Below are 18,158 nucleotides of genomic sequence, written 5' to 3'. Positions count from 1 at the left end.
ACTGGAAACTCTGGAATTTTCTACCACTTGGCAGAGACTGGGGTAGCATGTAACAATACAATTTGTTATTAAGATAACCGTAGATCAGTTTCTCCAGGATTAATTCAAACCCTTGCTACTGTGTTATGCTGTCATTAACCCCCCCCCCCAAAAAAAACCTATTAAAGACTCTCCTAAGCTATTCAGGGATGCCTCAAGAAAAAAAAGTAAATGTGCATAACCAGAAATAGCCTGATTTAAATTCAGTCCTACCCGAAGGAAATCCATCTCTGTGTTACCGCTACCCAAAAGCCCTATTGTTATTAGATTTCATGGAACAGATAGATATTTGAAGCTGAACTTACCGCCCAAAATTCCATATTAAAACCTGTTTGGAAAGTCAGCAGTGGGTGCAGGAAATTTATGTAATTGCTTCTCCTGTCATTGCTTTGGCCTGTCTGAATTGCATGAAGGAGGCAACTTGGATACAAAGGACAGAACAAGACTTATTGTACTATCCCAGCAACATGGCCATTTTATGACAATCAGCATGGGATACATATGACTAGCAGATTACCCCCACTAGGAGAATGAAATCCATCACTGCAATGAGTCCTAAAGACTGCCTAGGACCTGACAAGATAATCACTTTATTTTCTTCAAAGACATCAGGTTGCAATATGAGAGCCTATGAAGTATCATGTCCTGTCATTGCTACTCTATTTGCCATGACAAATCTATCAGAACATTATGTGTGCAGAACATTATGCCCCCACAGTTTATCTTTGCTATAAAACAGACTAAACTGAGCTGCAGAATTTAGCAGGAATATATCCTTATTAACTCTAGATCTGCAGCATTAACCATTCATTACCATTTTGTATCTTGACTGCTACTATCAGGACAAGCCACAAGAGGGTTAATGGTCAGAAGTAACTAGGCTAAGTGGGGATGCATTTGTTGCTGACTACAGTCCAGAGTTAGTCAGTGATCCTTCCTGACCTCAATTAGTCTTTAGTACTCAATTTTCAAGAATGTTATCTCCAGACAGGATATATGTTATCTAATTGTTGTTTCTAGCTCCATGCATATTTCCAGTTTCTTGGTAACTTAGTTGTTGTTGTTGTTTAGTCGTTTAGTCGTGTCCGATTAACTTCTCTTTAATGTTGGAAGCCAGCATCTGTTCAAGGTATGCCTGAATGTGCCTTAAACTGGTTCAAAGAGCTGGTCCATCGGTGGTGACTGTAATAAGGTATCTTGCTTCCCTGGTTGGAAGATGGAGAGATGCAGGTGGGGACATGGCTGGAATGGAGCCCACTGCAGAAAGCTGTGAGAGTACCATTCATTAGTCCACCTACTTTTGCCCTTCACCCTACCCAATATTAGCATGTGGCCCTCAGAAAATTTACCACAAGGGACTGTGACCCTTAGGCTGGAAAAAGGCACCCCAACACTCTTCCTAAAGAGGGCTTAAGAGGTCATATGATTTTTGTTGTTGTTTAGTCATTTAGTTGTGTCTGACTCTTCGTGACCCCATGGACCAGAGCATGCCAGGCACTCCTGTTTTCCACTGCCTCCCGCAGTTTCGTCAAATTCATGTTGGTAGTTTTGAGAACATTGTCCAACCATCTCGTTCTCTGTCGTTTCCTTCTCCTTGGGCCCTCAATCTTTCCCAACATCAGGGGCTTTTCCAGGAAGTCTTCTCTTCTCATGAAGTGGCCAAAGTATTGGAGCCTCAGCTTCACAATCTGTCCTTCCAGTGAGCACTCAGGGCTGATTTCCTTAAGAATGGAGAGGTTTGATCTTCTTGCAGTCCATGGGACTCTCAAGAGTCTCCTCCAGCACCATAATTCAAAAGCATCAATTCTTTGGCGATCAGCCTTCTTTATGGTCCAGCTCTCACTTCCATACATCACTACTGGGAAAACCATAGCTTTTTTTTTTTTTTAATTAATATTTATTAAAGTTTCACAAAGAATAAAATCACACTGATAAAAAAGAAAAATCTGAAAAAAAAGAAAAAAAGTACACAATACAAAATCCAAAATACAAAAAGATAAAAAAAAGAAAGACAGTTAAAAACAATTCCGTCTTTTCATAACTTTTTTTTTAAATTTGTTTCCCAGACTTCCTCATACCTCCCTCTTTTGTATTCCAATTCAGTTTGTTAGTCCAGCAATTTCTTTCCGGAAAACCATAGCTTTTACTATACGGACCTTTGTTGGCAAGGTGATGTCTCTACTTTTTAAGATGCTGTCTAGGTTTGTCATTGCTTTCCTCCCAAGAAGCAGGCGTCTCTTAATTTCGTGGCTGCTGTCACCATCTGCTGTGATCATGGAGCCCAAGAAAGTAAAATCTCTCACTGCCTCCATTTCTTCCCCTTCTATTTGCCAGGAGGTGATGGGACCAGTGGCCATGATCTTCGTTTTTTTGATGTTGAGCTTCAAACCATATTTTGCGCTCTCCTCTTTCACCCTCAATAAAAGGTTATTTAATTCCTCCTCACTTTCTGCCATCAAGGTTGTGTCATCTGCATATCTGAGGTTGCTGATATTTCTTCCAGCAATCTTAATTCCGGCTAGGGATTCATCCAGCCCAGCCTTTCGCATGATGAATTCTGCATATAAGTTAAATAAGCAGGGAGACAATATACAGCCTTGTCGTACTCCTTTCCCAGTTTTGAACCAATCAGTTGTTCCATATCCAGTTCTAACTGTAGCTTCTTGTCCCACATAGAGATTTCTCAGGAGACAGATGAGGTGATCAGGCACTCCCATTTCTTTAAGAACTTGCCATAGTTTGCTGTGGTTGACACAGTCAAAGGCTTTTGCATAGTCAATGAAGCAGAAATAGATGTCTTTCTGGAACTCTCTAGCTTTCTCCATAATCCAGCGCATGTTTGCAATTTGGTCTCTGGTTCCTCTGCCTCTTCTAAATCCAGCTTGCACTTCTGGGAGTTCTCGGTCCACATACTGCTTGAGCCTTCCTTGTAGAATTTTAAGCATAACCTTGCTAGCGTGTGAAATGAGTGCAATTGTGCGGTAGTTGGAGCATTCTTTAGCACTGCCCTTCTTTGGGATTGGGATGTAGACTGATCTTCTCCAATCCTCTGGCCACTGCTGAGTTTTCCAAACTTGCTGGCATATTGAGTGTAGCACCTTAACAGCATCATCTTTTAAATTTTTAAATAGTTCAGCTGGAATACCATCACTTCCACTGGCCTTGTTATTAGCAGTGCTTTCTAAGGCCCATTTGACTTCACTCTCCAGGATGTCTGGCTCAAGGTCAGCAACCACACTACCTGGGGTATACGAGACATCCATATCTTTCTGGTATAATTCTTCTGTGTATTCTTGCCACCACTTCTTGATGTCTTCTGCTTCTGTTAGGTCCTTACCACTTTTGTGCTTTGTTATGGTAATCTTTGAACGAAATGTTCCCCTCATATCTCCAACTTTCTTGAACAGATCTCTGGTTCTTCCCATTCTGTTGTTTTCCTCTATTTCTTTGCATTTCTCATTTAAGAAGACCTTCTTGTCTCTCCTTGCTATTTTTTGGAAATCTGCATTCAATTTCCTGTATCTTTCTCTATCTCCCTCACATTTTGCTTGCCTTCTCTCCCCCGCTATTTGTAAGGCCTCATGGGACAGCCACTTTGCTTTCTTGCATTTCCTTTTAATTGGGATGGTTTTCGTTGCTGCCTCCTGTATAATGTTGCGAGCCTCTATCCATAGTTCTTCAGGCACTCTGTCCAGCAAATCTAAGTCCTTAAACCTGTTCCTCACTTACACTGTGTATTCATAAGGGATTTGATTTAGATTGTATCTTACCGGCCCAGTGGTTTTTCCTACTTTCTTCAGTTTAAGCTTGAATTTTGCTATAAGAAGCTGATGATCTGAGCCACAGTCAACTCCAGGTCTTGTTTTTGCTGGCTGTATAGAGCTTCTCCATCTTTGGCTGCAGAGAATATAATCAATCTGATTTCGATGCTGCCCATCTGGTGATGTCCATGTGTAGAGTCGTCTCTTGTGTTGTTGGAAAAGCGTGTTTGTGATAACCAGCTTGTTCTCTTGACAGAACTCTATTAGCCTTTGCCCTGCTTCATTTTGCTCTCCAAGGCCAAACTTGCCAGTTGTTCCTTTTATCTCTTGATTCCCTACTTTAGCATTCCAATCCCCTCTAATGAGAAGAACATCCTTCTTTGGTGTCACTTCTATAAGGTGTTGTAAGCCTTCATAGAACTGGTCAATTTCAGTTTCTTCAGCACCAGTAGTTGGTGCATAAACTTGGATTACTGTGATGTTAAAAGGTCTCCCTTGGATTCGTATCGAGATCATTCTATCATTTTTGAGATTGCATCCCAGTACAGCTTTCGCCACTCTTTTGTTGACTATGAGGGCCACTCCATTTCTTTTGCGGGTTTCTTGCTCACAGTAGTAGATATGATAGTCATCCGAACTGAATTCGCCCATTCCCGTCCATTTTAGTTCACTGATGCCCAGGATGTCAATATTTATTCTTGCCATCTCATTTTTGACCACATCCAACTTACCCAGGTTCATGGTTCTTACATTCCAGGTTCCTATGCAATATTTTTCTTTACAGCATTGGACTTTCCTTTCGCTTCCATGCATATCCGCAACTGAGCGTCCTTTCGGCTTTGGCCCAGCCGCTTCATCAGCTCTGGATCTACTTGTACTTGTCCTCCGCTCTCCCCCAGTAGCATGTTGGACACCTTCCGACCTGAGGGGCTCATCTTCCAGCGTCATAACTTTTATATGCCTGTTGTCTTTGTCCATGGAGTTTTCTTGGCAGGGATACTGGAGTGGCTTGCCGGTTCCTCCTCCAGGTGGATCACGTTTGGTCAAAACTCTTCACTATGACCTGTTCATCTTGGGTGCCCTGCTCGGCATAGTTCATAGCTTCTCTGAGTTCTTCAAGCCCCTTCGCCACGGCAAGGCAGTGATCCATGAAGGGGAACTTAGTTAGCATACCAATTTTTGACTAATTTGTAAGTACCAGAAGAACATACACTATAAAAGTGTTTTTTTGTGAAAATTTTACACTTTTAAAAACTTTCCAGTGCTTATCAGATTAACTCTTCTTAGCATTTCTAGTTATATTACTATTTCAAAACAGTATTCTCTCAAATAGTTGAAATATTCTACTGTTTTGGCCCCTTGACAAACTTCCTAAAATCATAGCATTTTACTGACTCTCACAAGTATGGTATTTCTGCAAGTTATCCATAGCCGAATAAAAGCCTTTTCACCTAGAAAACTTAATCTACATCTCCACAATAATATATGGATCCTTTTCAGTTTGGTTTTCAATCTGGTTTAGGAAATAAAACACCCTTAATCACTTTGTCAAGGGATAGGCAGGGGAAGTACAGCCCTATTCATTCTCCTGGATCTTTCTGAAGATTTTGATACATCAGCTGAAGTAACTTTCTGGACTGCTTTGCCAGGATGGGACTGGAGGAAAAGTTCTGAGGTGGCTCCAGTCGTACCTGGGGGTGGAGAAGATCCAGAAAGTGATTTTGAGAGACTGCAGCTCTGCCCTGTGGGCTTGTTTTATGACAGGTGTAGGGAACCTTTTCCAACCAAGAGCCTGAATCCCTACCTTCCACAAACCCCATGGGCCATTTTGACAGGGGCCACCCATCTGTCAATCAAAGGGGCTTGCTATCAGCATTGATCAGCTGGCTGCTGCAAACAGTGAGCCCTGCTGTCAATTCAAACCATGCCAGAAAATGGACATAATCCATTCCCATCCAGAAATTTTTGATAGGGTATCAGGGCACAGATGGCACCCAGCCCTCTCTCATTTCCATCTACCAATCCTGGGGAGGCAGTGGAAGATCAGAGTCAGCGATTGGCAGAAGTTTTAGACAGGATGAACCAAATTTGAATCTTAATCCAGAAAAGATGAGGGTAATATTGCTTGGGGGTTCCGATGATCTTGGATTAGGTTTCAACCTCTTCTGGCTGAAGTTGCCACAGATTTACTGTTTGAGAGTTCTCCTGGACAGCAGGAGAACTGTTTGAGAGTTCTCCTGGACCAGCCAGGTGACAGCAGTGGCGTTGAATATTTTCCCCCAATTCTGGCTTGTTGAATCCACTGAGACTTTTTCTGCACTGAAAACTTGGCATACATGTAGATCTTCCAGCATTTAGTCAGTAGCTTATTGGTATGATTCGTCAAATGCTGGGGTATGATGAGAAATTTCCAGTTCAAAATTTTATGGAAAACCCAAAATAATCATAGACTGACATGTTAATGAGCTAATAACTGTTCACTGAAATTGCTATTCAATTTACAAAGTTGTTTGAAAAATTAATAAAACATATAGGGCAGGCATAGGCAAACTCGGCCCTGCAGATATTTTGGGACTACAATTCCCATCATCCCTGACCACTGGTCCTGTTAGCTAGGGATGATGGGAGTTGTAGTCCCAAAAACATCAGGAGGGCCGAGTTTGCCTGTGCCTGATATAGGGCAATAGTCAACTAGGTTTCACTCAGAGTAGACCTACTGAAATTAAGGAATATAACTAAGTTTGGTCCAATATTTTTAATAGGTGAACTCTGAATAAAACAGTTGAATACCATTCAGACAAAACATATTGTCTTACCTTAATGTGTTTTACACCACAGCTGACAAGTTTGTTTGGTTGGTACAAGTCCCAAGAAATATCAAATATCTACAGGAGGGAGAGAAGAAAATAAACATAAGTTTTGAAAATGTATTTCATTTAATCTGAAAATATCAATGAACAGAGAAAGGTGATCATTATATCTAATTTCACCATAGGTTTCCAACGACCTGTGTAATGTTAAAGCTTTTACATTATTTTCAGTGGTAACTGATCATCTTAAGGTAATTAATAATATATTAACATGAAGTATACTAATGTATACTTTTATTTAATAATTTAATAATTGTCTCCCGAGTTGCTCCCATGGTTTCTGTGCCCAGTAAGACATGGCATGGTCTTGCTTAAATTTGGACTCTGCCATGAAATTCACTATGTCATCTTGGGCAAGTCACTGTCTTTCAGCGTAACTAACATCACAGACTAACATATCTGTGAGACATAATTGTAATGTAAATAGGCAAACTTGCTTCATGCCACCAGTACTTTAAACGCCGTAATAAAAATAAAATGTATATCTAAGACGATTAATTCAGGTATTCGCTATAACTAAATGAAATTTCAGGTACTGAGCATTGTATATTTCTTAATACAAATTGATGTTAGAATCACCTTCACAACTTAATTGTGAGCGCTGAGAAGCATCTGGCTGACTACTATTGGAAACAGAACACTGGACTGAGTAGACCTTCATCTGACTGACAAATGAATCTCTTATACTCTTAAATCTGCAAAGCTAGAGATGAATAATCACAGACTGAATGTCATTTAAGAGCCTAGTTAGAAAACTGACATGAAATCCAAGTTCCTTGTTTTGGATGTAACAGGGAACTGTAGTTTAAGCTAACCAGGATTGTCATGCTCATGAATAAAGGAGCATGGGGTGCCGGCACAGGCCTGGTGCCCATTCCCAGATTGCTAATCTAAGTTTTAGCAAACTGGTGGTTGTACTTCCAAAGCAGGTCTATAAGATTTGTGTCGGCACATGGGATCACTGGGTTGAGACATCCCAAACCAGGCGTGTGTGTGTGTGTGTAAACAAATAAAGAAGCAAGGGGTACAAGTATATAACATTACAAAAATGCTATGATGAAATATTAAGGTGCTACTTATTTACTTTATTCCAAGAATACCAATATGTTTAGAGCAGCAAACTCAATTTGCCATTTCACTTAAAAAACCCCACAAAAAACCACCCTCTGTGTTCTAGCATAGTCATCAAAATATGTTCTAACCAATATAAAGAAACACCCAGAAAACAGATTCCTAAAATACATGCAAAAGTTTTGACAACCCAAAATTTGATACACACTCTTATTTTTAAAATTAAACTTACCCTGTCTGTATGACCAGGAGCCATAGACAACATCTTTCCTTTTCTCCAATCCCACACACAGATTGTATTTTTTGAATCCAAACCAACAGAAAGTAAACGCTGAACGTTTCCAAAATGTTAGAAGAGAATAAAAGAAGATATTAATTTAAAATAACAATGTGCTCTGTACTTTGTGAGTGGGAGAACTCACAAATGATAATCTAATGACACACATATTTGAAAAAGTGAGCCAGATACTACAAACTTCCTAAAGACAGAGGCTAGGATCCAAAGGGCCATAGGGTTGTTGTATTTGGGCTACAGAGCTTCCTCTCCACATCTGCCATTCTTCTTAACAAGGAGTTCATTAATAGCCTCTGATAAAAACAAGAAGTTGAGAAGAAAAGAACCAGTAACAGGTTCAACAGGATTAGAAAAATGTTTGAAAGCCTAAATATGGAATGAGCATTAACCAGTGTTAGCACTGATGCAGATATAGCACAATACCACAGTTAAAGCAAATGAGGCTCAGGATAGTGAATTTGCTCTGGAGAGGAAGAAAGGAAGGAGGAGGGGATTGCAAGTTCCTGAGGTTGGCTTCTGGGATGCAAACCATGGTTTTCAGGAAGCTGGCAATCTAGATGGAAGCACTTGTGCATGGGTTCTTTGGATCCTACCCAAATGTATTATCTGACAGAAAGAAAGTGCATATTTTAAAGCACAGAAAGAACATTTCCAGTAATAAAGAGAGAAAATGAATTTCTGCAGCGGCTGTTTGTGCAATGCTCTCTCCAGGGAGGCTCACCTGGCACCTTCATTACATATTTTTAGGCATCAGTCAAGAATGTTCCTCTTTTCCCAAGCCCTCAGCTAATTAAGCAATCTATGGCATTTTAAATGTTTGTGTGGGGTTTCTTTTCCTTACTGTGTTATGTATTTTGTTTTTATTTTGTTTTTTATATTGTAAACTGCCCTGTGATCTTCAGATGAAGGGCAATATACAAATGTAGCTGCAGCAGCAGCAGCAGCAGTAGTAGTAGTGATAATAATAATAATAATAATAATAATAATAATAATAATAATATGATACTTCGACATGTAGGCATGTTTTTAATTGGTGGTGAAAACAGACCACTGTAGATGTCTGCCCAGTTCTAGAGGAAAGTCTGTTCCTCAATGCCAGTGCCATTACAGAAAAGGTCCATTTTAGGATTGCCATAAAATGGGCTAATGTAGGCTGTGACGCCACCAGGAAAGTTTTCTCTGAAGATAAACATAATGTAATTTTTTGCTGATAGTTTTGATTTATTTTATTACCCTCGCATTACAGTGCGGAGTTAGATGATACCATGCTGGCAACTGAGAACAGGCATGGTTCTGTTTTACATTCCCTTGCTTCTTGGCATTTTATTTGTCCTAATCTCGTGCCTAAATTTGGTGATGAAATAAGTTTGAACCCACAGTAGTTTGTAGAAGAAAGCATACCTTTTCAGGCTATGAAAATAATTCCTTACCTCATTGTTTCATTTCTTCATGAACTTCTATGCCAGTCCAAATGTTTGTATATAGATCCTCCCTGCCAAGCAGATGGAAACAGTACACAAATCCTTTTTGGTAATATCATTGCCTGTATACAAAGGGCTTGCCAATTCTGTAAGCTCCCACAACATTTTGAAAACAGCCCATATTTCTTGTGAAACATGACATCTTATTATTGAATTATCTTCACATATTTTATATGTAATTAATTTAAATTAATTCTATAAAGGTTATATTGATTCTATATAGAGGCTGGCATAGAGAATCTAAAAGAATAAAAATTAAGGGAAAGAAAAAATAATCCCATTTCCTTATTGATCCTCTAGGCCAGTCCAGAAACTGACAACCTTCCAAAGCATCTTTCCATACCACTAAACTGGGATTAGCATCTTCCAGTACTGTGCAGTGTGCTGTTCCTAATTTCTATCAAAGATTTATGTTCCTAGTAGTTTGGAAAGGCATGAATCAATGCAACCAATTATTCATATATGCAAATTATCAGCAGTGATGTGCAAACTCAAAATTGTGCCAATAATTCTTATTTCTTTTAATATATTTCCAAGCATCTCCCTTTCATTTCTCTACATTATTCTACAGACAACAACATCGGAGCTTACTATGCAAGCAAGCCCTTTATGTACAGTACATGACATCAGACATCACTTTAAAATATTTTGTACTATCCATTCTGCAGTTTAGGTTAACCCATAGCCAAATATCTGGACTGGCATAGAGGATCTCAGAGAATGTCACACAAGCACCTAGAAATTTAACAACCCTGTTCCATGAAACATTGAGTCCAGCTCTCTGTATCCCACAGTAGTCAGTTTGTTGCACCTGGAAAGCACACGAGGTGGACATTAAGGCAAAAGTCCTTTCCCACTGTTATGCCTTCTTCTCCTGCCAATCAGTTTAACTAGATAGCCTTCAGGCCTAGTATTATGAGGGAGGAAAGGTTTCTCTAACTCTGCACACCATGCAAAAACATCAACCACATCCCACCCCCTTATTTACCCTTTTTCTATTCTAACAAGCCCCAAATGGAAGGAAAGGTGCTCAAGCAGCCGGATCATTTTGGTACCCTTTTCTACACATTTTCTACTCTACAATATCCTTTTAGAAATGTGGAAACCATAATTATGTACAGAATTCCAAGTGTGCCCACACCTGGCATTAAAATACAGGGAGTTTTATTTTGTGATTCCTTTTCTAAGAATTCTTATCATGGAACTTGCTTTTTCACCCTGCCACATGCTGCTAGATTGATTTTTTATTGCACTAGCCACCATTACCTCATGGTTTATTTTTTTCTGCTGAGTTGCCACCAGTTCCAATTCTGCCAGTGCATAAGGGATGTTTTTTTCACTCAATCCATTTTGGAGAGATCCTTCTGGGGCTCTTTGCAATCCTTTTTGTTTTTATCACCCTGAATAATTTGACGCCATTGGTCACCTTGCTGCTCATTCCTAACTCATTTATGAATAAGTTCAAAAGTGTCTGTCTCAATACAGATCATGAAGTGTCGGTGGGTTTAGGCATGACCCAAGACCAGATTTCAGCTCAAAAGGATTTATTGTAACATCAGGAACAAGAAGAACAAGAATGGCAAACTGGGGCACTCCACTCCTGTGAAAGGTCATCTTATGCTGTGACTGGCGATTCATAACACTGGCCCTATCTCAGCTGCCTGCCAGCTCCCAGCAAATGTCATTGGAGGGTTTTAGAATCCTCTCTGTCTTTTGTTATGCAGATCAAGCTCCTGAGCTCCAGGAAGCATTGTGACCTAGGCCTGCAATGTCATGCATATAGCCTGGCTTCAGCCTACAATGCCTACATACATAACAGATCACACCTTATTCCTTTGATTCTTAGAACTATCTGTTCCTATTCTCTGTTCCCTATTCTTTAGCCAGTTACTGTTGGGACCCATCCTCTTATCCCACATCTGCTAAGTTTTTTCAGGAGTCTTTGATGAAATGTTTGTAGAGGTCCAAATATACAATGTCTATTGGATTGCACCTATCAACATGCTGTGAGAGTTTCAATCAACTTCTTGTTGTTTAGTCGTTGTCGTGTCTGACTCTTCGTGACCCCATGGAGAGCAACTTAACTTTCAAAAAAACATTTTATTTCTCCTTCAGCAAGACTTATTATTCTGATGCTCAAATTTAGGGAAATTTTGCCTTTGAAAATCCATACCAGAGTCCTTAAGCAGCAAGATCTTAGTGGGCCAAGTGAAGTTATAAAAATTAGGATTGTACTCATTCACCTCAATCAGAGGTTTGCAAACACTGAAAATACACAAGACTTCCTGTGTATAATTTAACTGTACCTTACTGATATCTTCAAAATGGTCTATTGAGAAAACGTTTTTGGTTTTGTCCCTTAATCCAGTTCCTTGATTTTTATCTCTTCTTGGCAATTTTTCTCTATAGCAATTAAATAGCAGCATTACCTGCACCACACAGATCAGAAGATGAGATGCTATGCAGAATCCTGCACCACAAACAGATCAGTAGATGAGATGCTATGCAGAATCATGCCTGTGGGCAGGGGAGGGACAAGATTGCACATACTGGTCCTGTTCCAAACTCTATGCACTGATTCTATCTTCTGACTGGAGCTCCATCTCACACTTCTGCCCCAAGTAATGACACTACATGTCACAAGTTTAGGCCTCCAAGATAGGAGGTACCTGGTGAAACTGTTTACATTTATTGCCCAAAGGGAGTAACAGAAATAGCAGCTGTCTTTTCTGCATCAGATTCTCAGTTCACAAAGGGAAAATAATGTTTACATACATTTCAATGATTGCTTTAAGGACTGCCTTTCAAAACAAAGCTTATAGGCTTATTATTATTATTTTTATTATTATGGTGTGGCTAACCTGTGGTCCTCCAGATTTTGTTAGATCCAAACTCTCTTAGCTCCAGAAAGTATGGCCAATAGTTAGAGATGTTAGGAGCTTTAGTCTAGCAACATCGGGGGGAACAAAGTTTAGTCACCCCTACCAGAAACACATTAAACAAGCTGTACAAAATGCTCTTGATAGTTAGAGGTGTGTCTCAAATGAAAAATATTGCACTGTAACAGTAACAAATGTCTAACAGCATCACAAAGAAGAGAATATGAAAAGCCACTTTGGGGTGAGGGAATCAAAAAATGGTGTGTGAAATGTGTGAGGGTGTGCTTGACCCTTCTTCTGCTTGCCATTTTTTATTTAAAACCATCTTCCTTTCATTTCACTCCCTATCCTACCCTGGCAGGGTTTCAAGTGCACATTGACTTTGTATATGTGTTTCCCAGTGACCACTGAATGTCAGTGATAGGCGACTAACCATCCATAAGGTTAATGTTTCTTTCATATAAAAGCAAGAGTCTCAGTAAAAACCTATCAATTAATAACCCTGTCATAAACTCCCAAATATTGTGAACTTTAAATTACGTAAGTTTGTAGAAAGTCATTTGTGTGCTTGCCTAAGTTGAGTAAGAATTTATTGCATGTGGCCAGGCAGGAAAGTTTTTGTAAACTGCCAACGGTTTCCTCCATTTCTTTTCAAGCTGTCAATATGCCACAAATGACTAACATGAATTTGTGTGGGCAAACAGACCGAAAAAAATAATAACTAGAATTCACACACTTATTCCAATCTGTTTGCAAGGACATCCTAGCGGCCATTCTGTCATCAGTTATACAGTTATGTAAAAGAGGACTGAAACCTCTTTTTTCCCCAGCTAGATTTTGTTGACTGCAGAAAACATACCATAATGTGTATTCTTTCAGAAGCTTCAGGGTGCATTTGCATGGCCCTGGGTGATCAGTATACTTACAAAGTTAATTCTGAAAACACAAAAATGAACTCTACAGCACAGCAGAAAGCAGGCGAGCAATGCTGTACCACTTGTACCACGCCACTAACCACTACTGCAGTAAGCCATAGGTTGGCTTACCAGGTCACTGACATGCAATAACTTTGCTGCCTGTTTTTTAGAATGACGCAGGACCCATTTTAGCTGTGTAAATGTGCCTTAATTTGTCTCATGTCCATATTTTTAAACATCTATAAAAGTAAGTTTTTTAAAAATGAACATTTCGTTTAATTTGTCTCCCAAACTCAGTTTGTACAGCAGAATTTATAGCACAATGATACATATCATGCACTCATTAAACCAGAAAACTAAACACATACACATACCTGACCATCTACGTCAAATGCCAAGCAAGCTATACCATGTGTATGAACATCTTTCATTACTGATATTGTCTGCACAGTGTACGAGTCCCAAACACAGATATACGGTTCTTTCCCAACTTGACCTGTTGCCACCAATACTCGTTCAGGATGCAAAGCAAGACTTGGAAAAAAGAAACATAGGGGAAAGTTGTTATTAAAATTTAAAACAGCTGTTCAGCACTCTGAATGCAACAAAACTTTATATAAAAAAGAAATACAGTTCTGATCTTTCATTCAAAGGTGTTACAGCTAATATGTCTAACCATCTTTTTCTATACCTGTGCTTTAAACAGGGATGGCCCACCCATGAGGCCAGGTGAGGCAACCACCTCAGGCGGCATGATCCACAGGGCAGCAGATCCTGATCTCAATCTTTCTTCCCCCTTGTCCCTGATGTAGATTGTCTCTCACCCTGGCAGAGAAGGGGGTGCCATTTTGGGGTCCGCCACAGGTGCCAAATGGCTTGGGCTGGCCTTGTTTTTAAGATTAGTATTGAAGGCCCTAATTAATGGACTGTCTTTACATTTAGTTAGTTTTAGACTTTTTAAAACCACCTTTCAAACAGATTTTAACTGATGTGTTTTATTGGTCATGCTGTTGTTTTAATTATGTATCATTACTGTAGATATAAAAGTTATTTTTTATTCTAGCTGAATATAACTTACTGAATTATGTTTTAATATATTGCTGAATGTTTGTACTTGTTTTAATTTTAATATTTTGTTACTGTGTTTTTATTGTTGAGTTTTGTTCCTCTCCTTGGGTGGATATGGTCCACATGCATGCACACACGCACTCATGCACATACAGAGCAGGAAATTAGACATATTATATACCTCTCTCTTTATTGTGGTCCATAGACCCACAAAACAGTTTCAAAACACAATACAGTTAAAACAACCAAACAACAGGTGAAAGAGGCCGAGGTAGTCATTTTGTTATGCTTAGAGCATGATGGTCTTTGTTTCTTGCAACCTCCAAAAGAAACTGCCACAGTGAGTGTAATATCATTTGACCTATCCTCCAGAAGGTATTTAATATGGGAGGCTTCAGATTTTTCCGGCAAATTTGACATATTTGAAGAATGGAAAAAAGAAGGAAGAGGGAACCAGGTCATTAGGCTCCGACAGCTTTATTTTTCATTTTCTTTTCTTCTTTTTCCCTGCCTGCAGTGCTAATAGTATCTAAATATAGAATGGAAAACTAATTGCAACTGGCTAAGATGACTGACTAATGAGAGAAAATTTGTGAGCAGTTAAATCCTCAGCTCAGGTGAATAATAATCTGTGTGGCTCAGCTAAGAATAAAAGAAAAAAGACCAACAGAAATGAACTAACCCCTATAATTAAAATATAACCAGAATATATGACCTAGTTTTAAGTACTTAGGCAGATGGTCTGTTTATAGCCTTTGGGCAAGATTAATTATTTGAAGAAAAGCTGTATATTATACATAAAACAAAAAAGGTTAAGCAGTCAGAGCAAGGTGGCATAGAAATAAGCACTGGTAATATATTATCAAGGAGATGGCTTATATACTATTACACAAAAAGGGCCCATTTCCCTCTCCTTCAGTTTAAAATGTTATTTTTAACATTGCAGCTTTCTTACATTTTAGTTAAATATTTGACTGTAGCTACAAAAGGCAATAGGGTAAGTGATTAGAATCATAGCGGCAAAGAAAAGTCCTCTTGTCCAGTTCCTCTAAGGCAAGATCCCCTGGACATAATTCCCTACAGATTAAATGCATGATAAACCACAATTTGCCACAAGCAAATAGCAGGAGAGAAGTTCAGTGAACAAGATGCAACATACTAGTGGTGTTTGAAGAAAAAATAAGATAGAATGAGTCAAGCAAGTCAACCATTGCACATTTCTGAATAAAAAAATACCCAGGGTCACTAACCAAAGTGACATGAGAGGAAATTGTTTTGTGACTACTCAAATCCCCATTAGACCTTGGGTGTAATGTAATACCCACCCACTGAGACTTCCTTTAACAACACCACTTCCTTCTGCCAGGGCTGGTTCCCCATTTGGGCACAATGGTCTCAATGGGTCTACCTCCTCTGCTGTTGCTACTGCCTCTCCTTCTGGACTCAAATCAGCACCACTTCCTGAAGGAAGAGGGAATAAAGCAGATACAGTGTACTGCTTCTTCTCATTATTCTCACAGTGGGCTCATTTACTAAGGACAGGAAAGCATCAAGGAGAAGCAGTGTCCCTACCAGACACCAAGGATTGGTAGTGGGCCCTCTACTGGGGTGTGAGCCTTAGTACATACCCTATTATACCAACCCCTGATGCCAGCCCAACAGCTAATTCTCCCCTATAAAAAACCCATCTGTTACCACATTCACAATACTGCAGAAAACACAAGCTTGTAAACTCATGTTTGCCATGTTTTATTGGAAAATATATTCTCCCATCTCAGTTTCTTTACTGCAGCTGTGACAGCCCCTGATGCCCCAAAAGTGAGGAAGGACAAAGAATCTAACAAAATGCAAATTAAAGCAAGATGATTAAAGCAAGCAAACAAACGAACAAGGCTGTGGGAGATTGTGCAGCCACCATCCCTTCTTGCCTTTCCTTCTCCAGTCCTCTTATATACCTTCCTCCTGTCCTTCTCCTACTTAGAAAATGGAACTTTAATATTATTCAATGGCAGGCAAGGGAAGAGGAGCCAGGTGAAAAATCAGATGAGAGGTACATGAGCTGCACGATTTTCCACTGCATCATTCTGCAGGTTGTAATCTTGCACCCCTATCTGGTATATCCTCAAGAAAGAAGCACTTTTAGAGCCTTCATTAAAGGGCAAGATTCATCTAGTTAAGCTGCCTAGTGACAGCCTGGTGATCTTCCAGCTTATTAACTATTTCTTGGTACACAACAATGGTAATAGGGAACATGTCATTGCACACAGACATTGTCTTTGACTCATACACACACGTTCATTTTCTTGCTGTATTTCTACAATCATTAAGAATCATTATTTAGAAAATAATTCTGAATGGGGTGGGGGAGCACTGTCATAAGAATCAGTGCAGTAAGGAAAACATTTTAATTTCTGATCCCATTGTCACTTTGTGGAAGACACTGCTGGTAAGGGCTGATATTCTCTATAGAAACCCAGACTATGGGACACTAGAGAATATATAACACAGGGTGGAACTCAAAGTCACATTAAGAGAGACATGGAACTGCCACCACTATGTCTCTTTCCTGTCTAACATCTCATCTACTGTAGCACCACATACATTTTGCTGTGTGTTTCACCATGCCCACATCCCATCACCAGCTGTTGATATTCAAGGTACAGAAGCATATAGGGTGTAATTCAACATCATACTCTTCAGCTTGCCAGATGGAACAATCCCCGATCTCCCCACCTGTTCTGTGGGCTCTCCTGACCTCCCCAGAGCCAATTTCAGGGGTGCAGGGGGGTGGCTAAGCCGCATTGTGCAAATGGAATCCCACCCATAGCATGTTGTGTTAAACTACACGTTATTATTAGGAAAACAGGAGAGGGAAACACATGAAGTGACAGCAGCACTTTATTATTACACTCCTGCCCTTCCAATGAATTTGCTTCACTTAGGGAAGCTTACAGCAAATAAAAACAATAAAATCCAGCAACAGGCTATTCTCTGGTAGAAAAAAATATCCCCACAACAAAAATCATACTCAAGGGAAGAAATTTGGAACTGCACACCACAAATGAGAAATGGCTATCCATTTGTTGTGCTAAAACTGATTACCAAGGAAAGTTAATAGTGTCATTAAATAGAAAGTACAGCAACTCTCAATCAGTCATTTTATTACATCTGCAGGATCTTACCATAAACAACAAACTATACATTGATGTTACCTAAGCCAAATAAAATAGATGAACAACTATTTACATTTATATTTTTTTATAGGAATGAGTGTTGGAATTTCTCATCTTTGATAACAGCAGCAGAACACAGTTTATACATCCTAATTTCTTGACATAATTGCTTTAGTGTTTATGGCAGCGGTCCTAAATTAGGCACATGACATTACATCCTGCTGATCTCTCGAAAACGTAAAGGTACTGTATATTACTAGGTGAATCTTGTAGAGCAGTGCAATCCAAAATCATATTTTCCATTGTCAAAGAGGACAAAAGATATTTCCACCAGATTTCCCTCATCTAAAACTTAAGATCTTTCTTTCTTTCTTTCTTTCTTTCTTTCTTTCTTTCTTTCTTTCTTTCTCATTCATTCATTCATTCCCCTCCCTTTACAGGGTGGCTTACAACAAAATCGGACAAGATAAAAACAAAAAGTAAACCCCATGAAAACACCACCACCAATTATAGCAACACATAACAATTTATTAATAACAGCAGTGACAATCAATTTATCTAATCATGTCTCTTCTCCAAAAGCCTGCCAAAACAGGTGCATTTT

General features: G+C 39.4%; 1 protein-coding gene across 7 annotated transcripts in view; it reads right to left on the bottom strand.

Moving 5' to 3' along the window:
- The window catches only part of EML5 (EMAP like 5), an 83,219-nt gene that overhangs the window by 52,568 nt on the left and 12,493 nt on the right, over nucleotides 1-18,158 (bottom strand). For all 7 annotated transcript variants that reach the window (XR_013986627.1, XR_013986628.1, XM_081006287.1 and 4 more), the window contains exons 2-4: nucleotides 13,688-13,847; nucleotides 7,974-8,072; nucleotides 6,617-6,685 (exon numbers count right to left, since the gene is read on the bottom strand). Coding sequence is in view for 5 of the 7 variants with exons in the window: in XM_081006287.1 (XP_080862413.1) it covers nucleotides 6,617-6,685; nucleotides 7,974-8,072; nucleotides 13,688-13,847 (328 nt within the window). In the remaining 2 variants the exon portion in view is untranslated. The remainder of the gene's footprint in view (nucleotides 1-6,616; nucleotides 6,686-7,973; nucleotides 8,073-13,687; nucleotides 13,848-18,158) is intronic.

This window comes from Podarcis pityusensis (genome assembly GCF_964106645.2).
Source record: "Podarcis pityusensis genome assembly, chromosome: 1".
Lineage (NCBI taxonomy): Eukaryota > Metazoa > Chordata > Lepidosauria > Squamata > Lacertidae > Podarcis > Podarcis pityusensis.
This window is presented reverse-complemented; position numbering and strand designations above follow the sequence as displayed.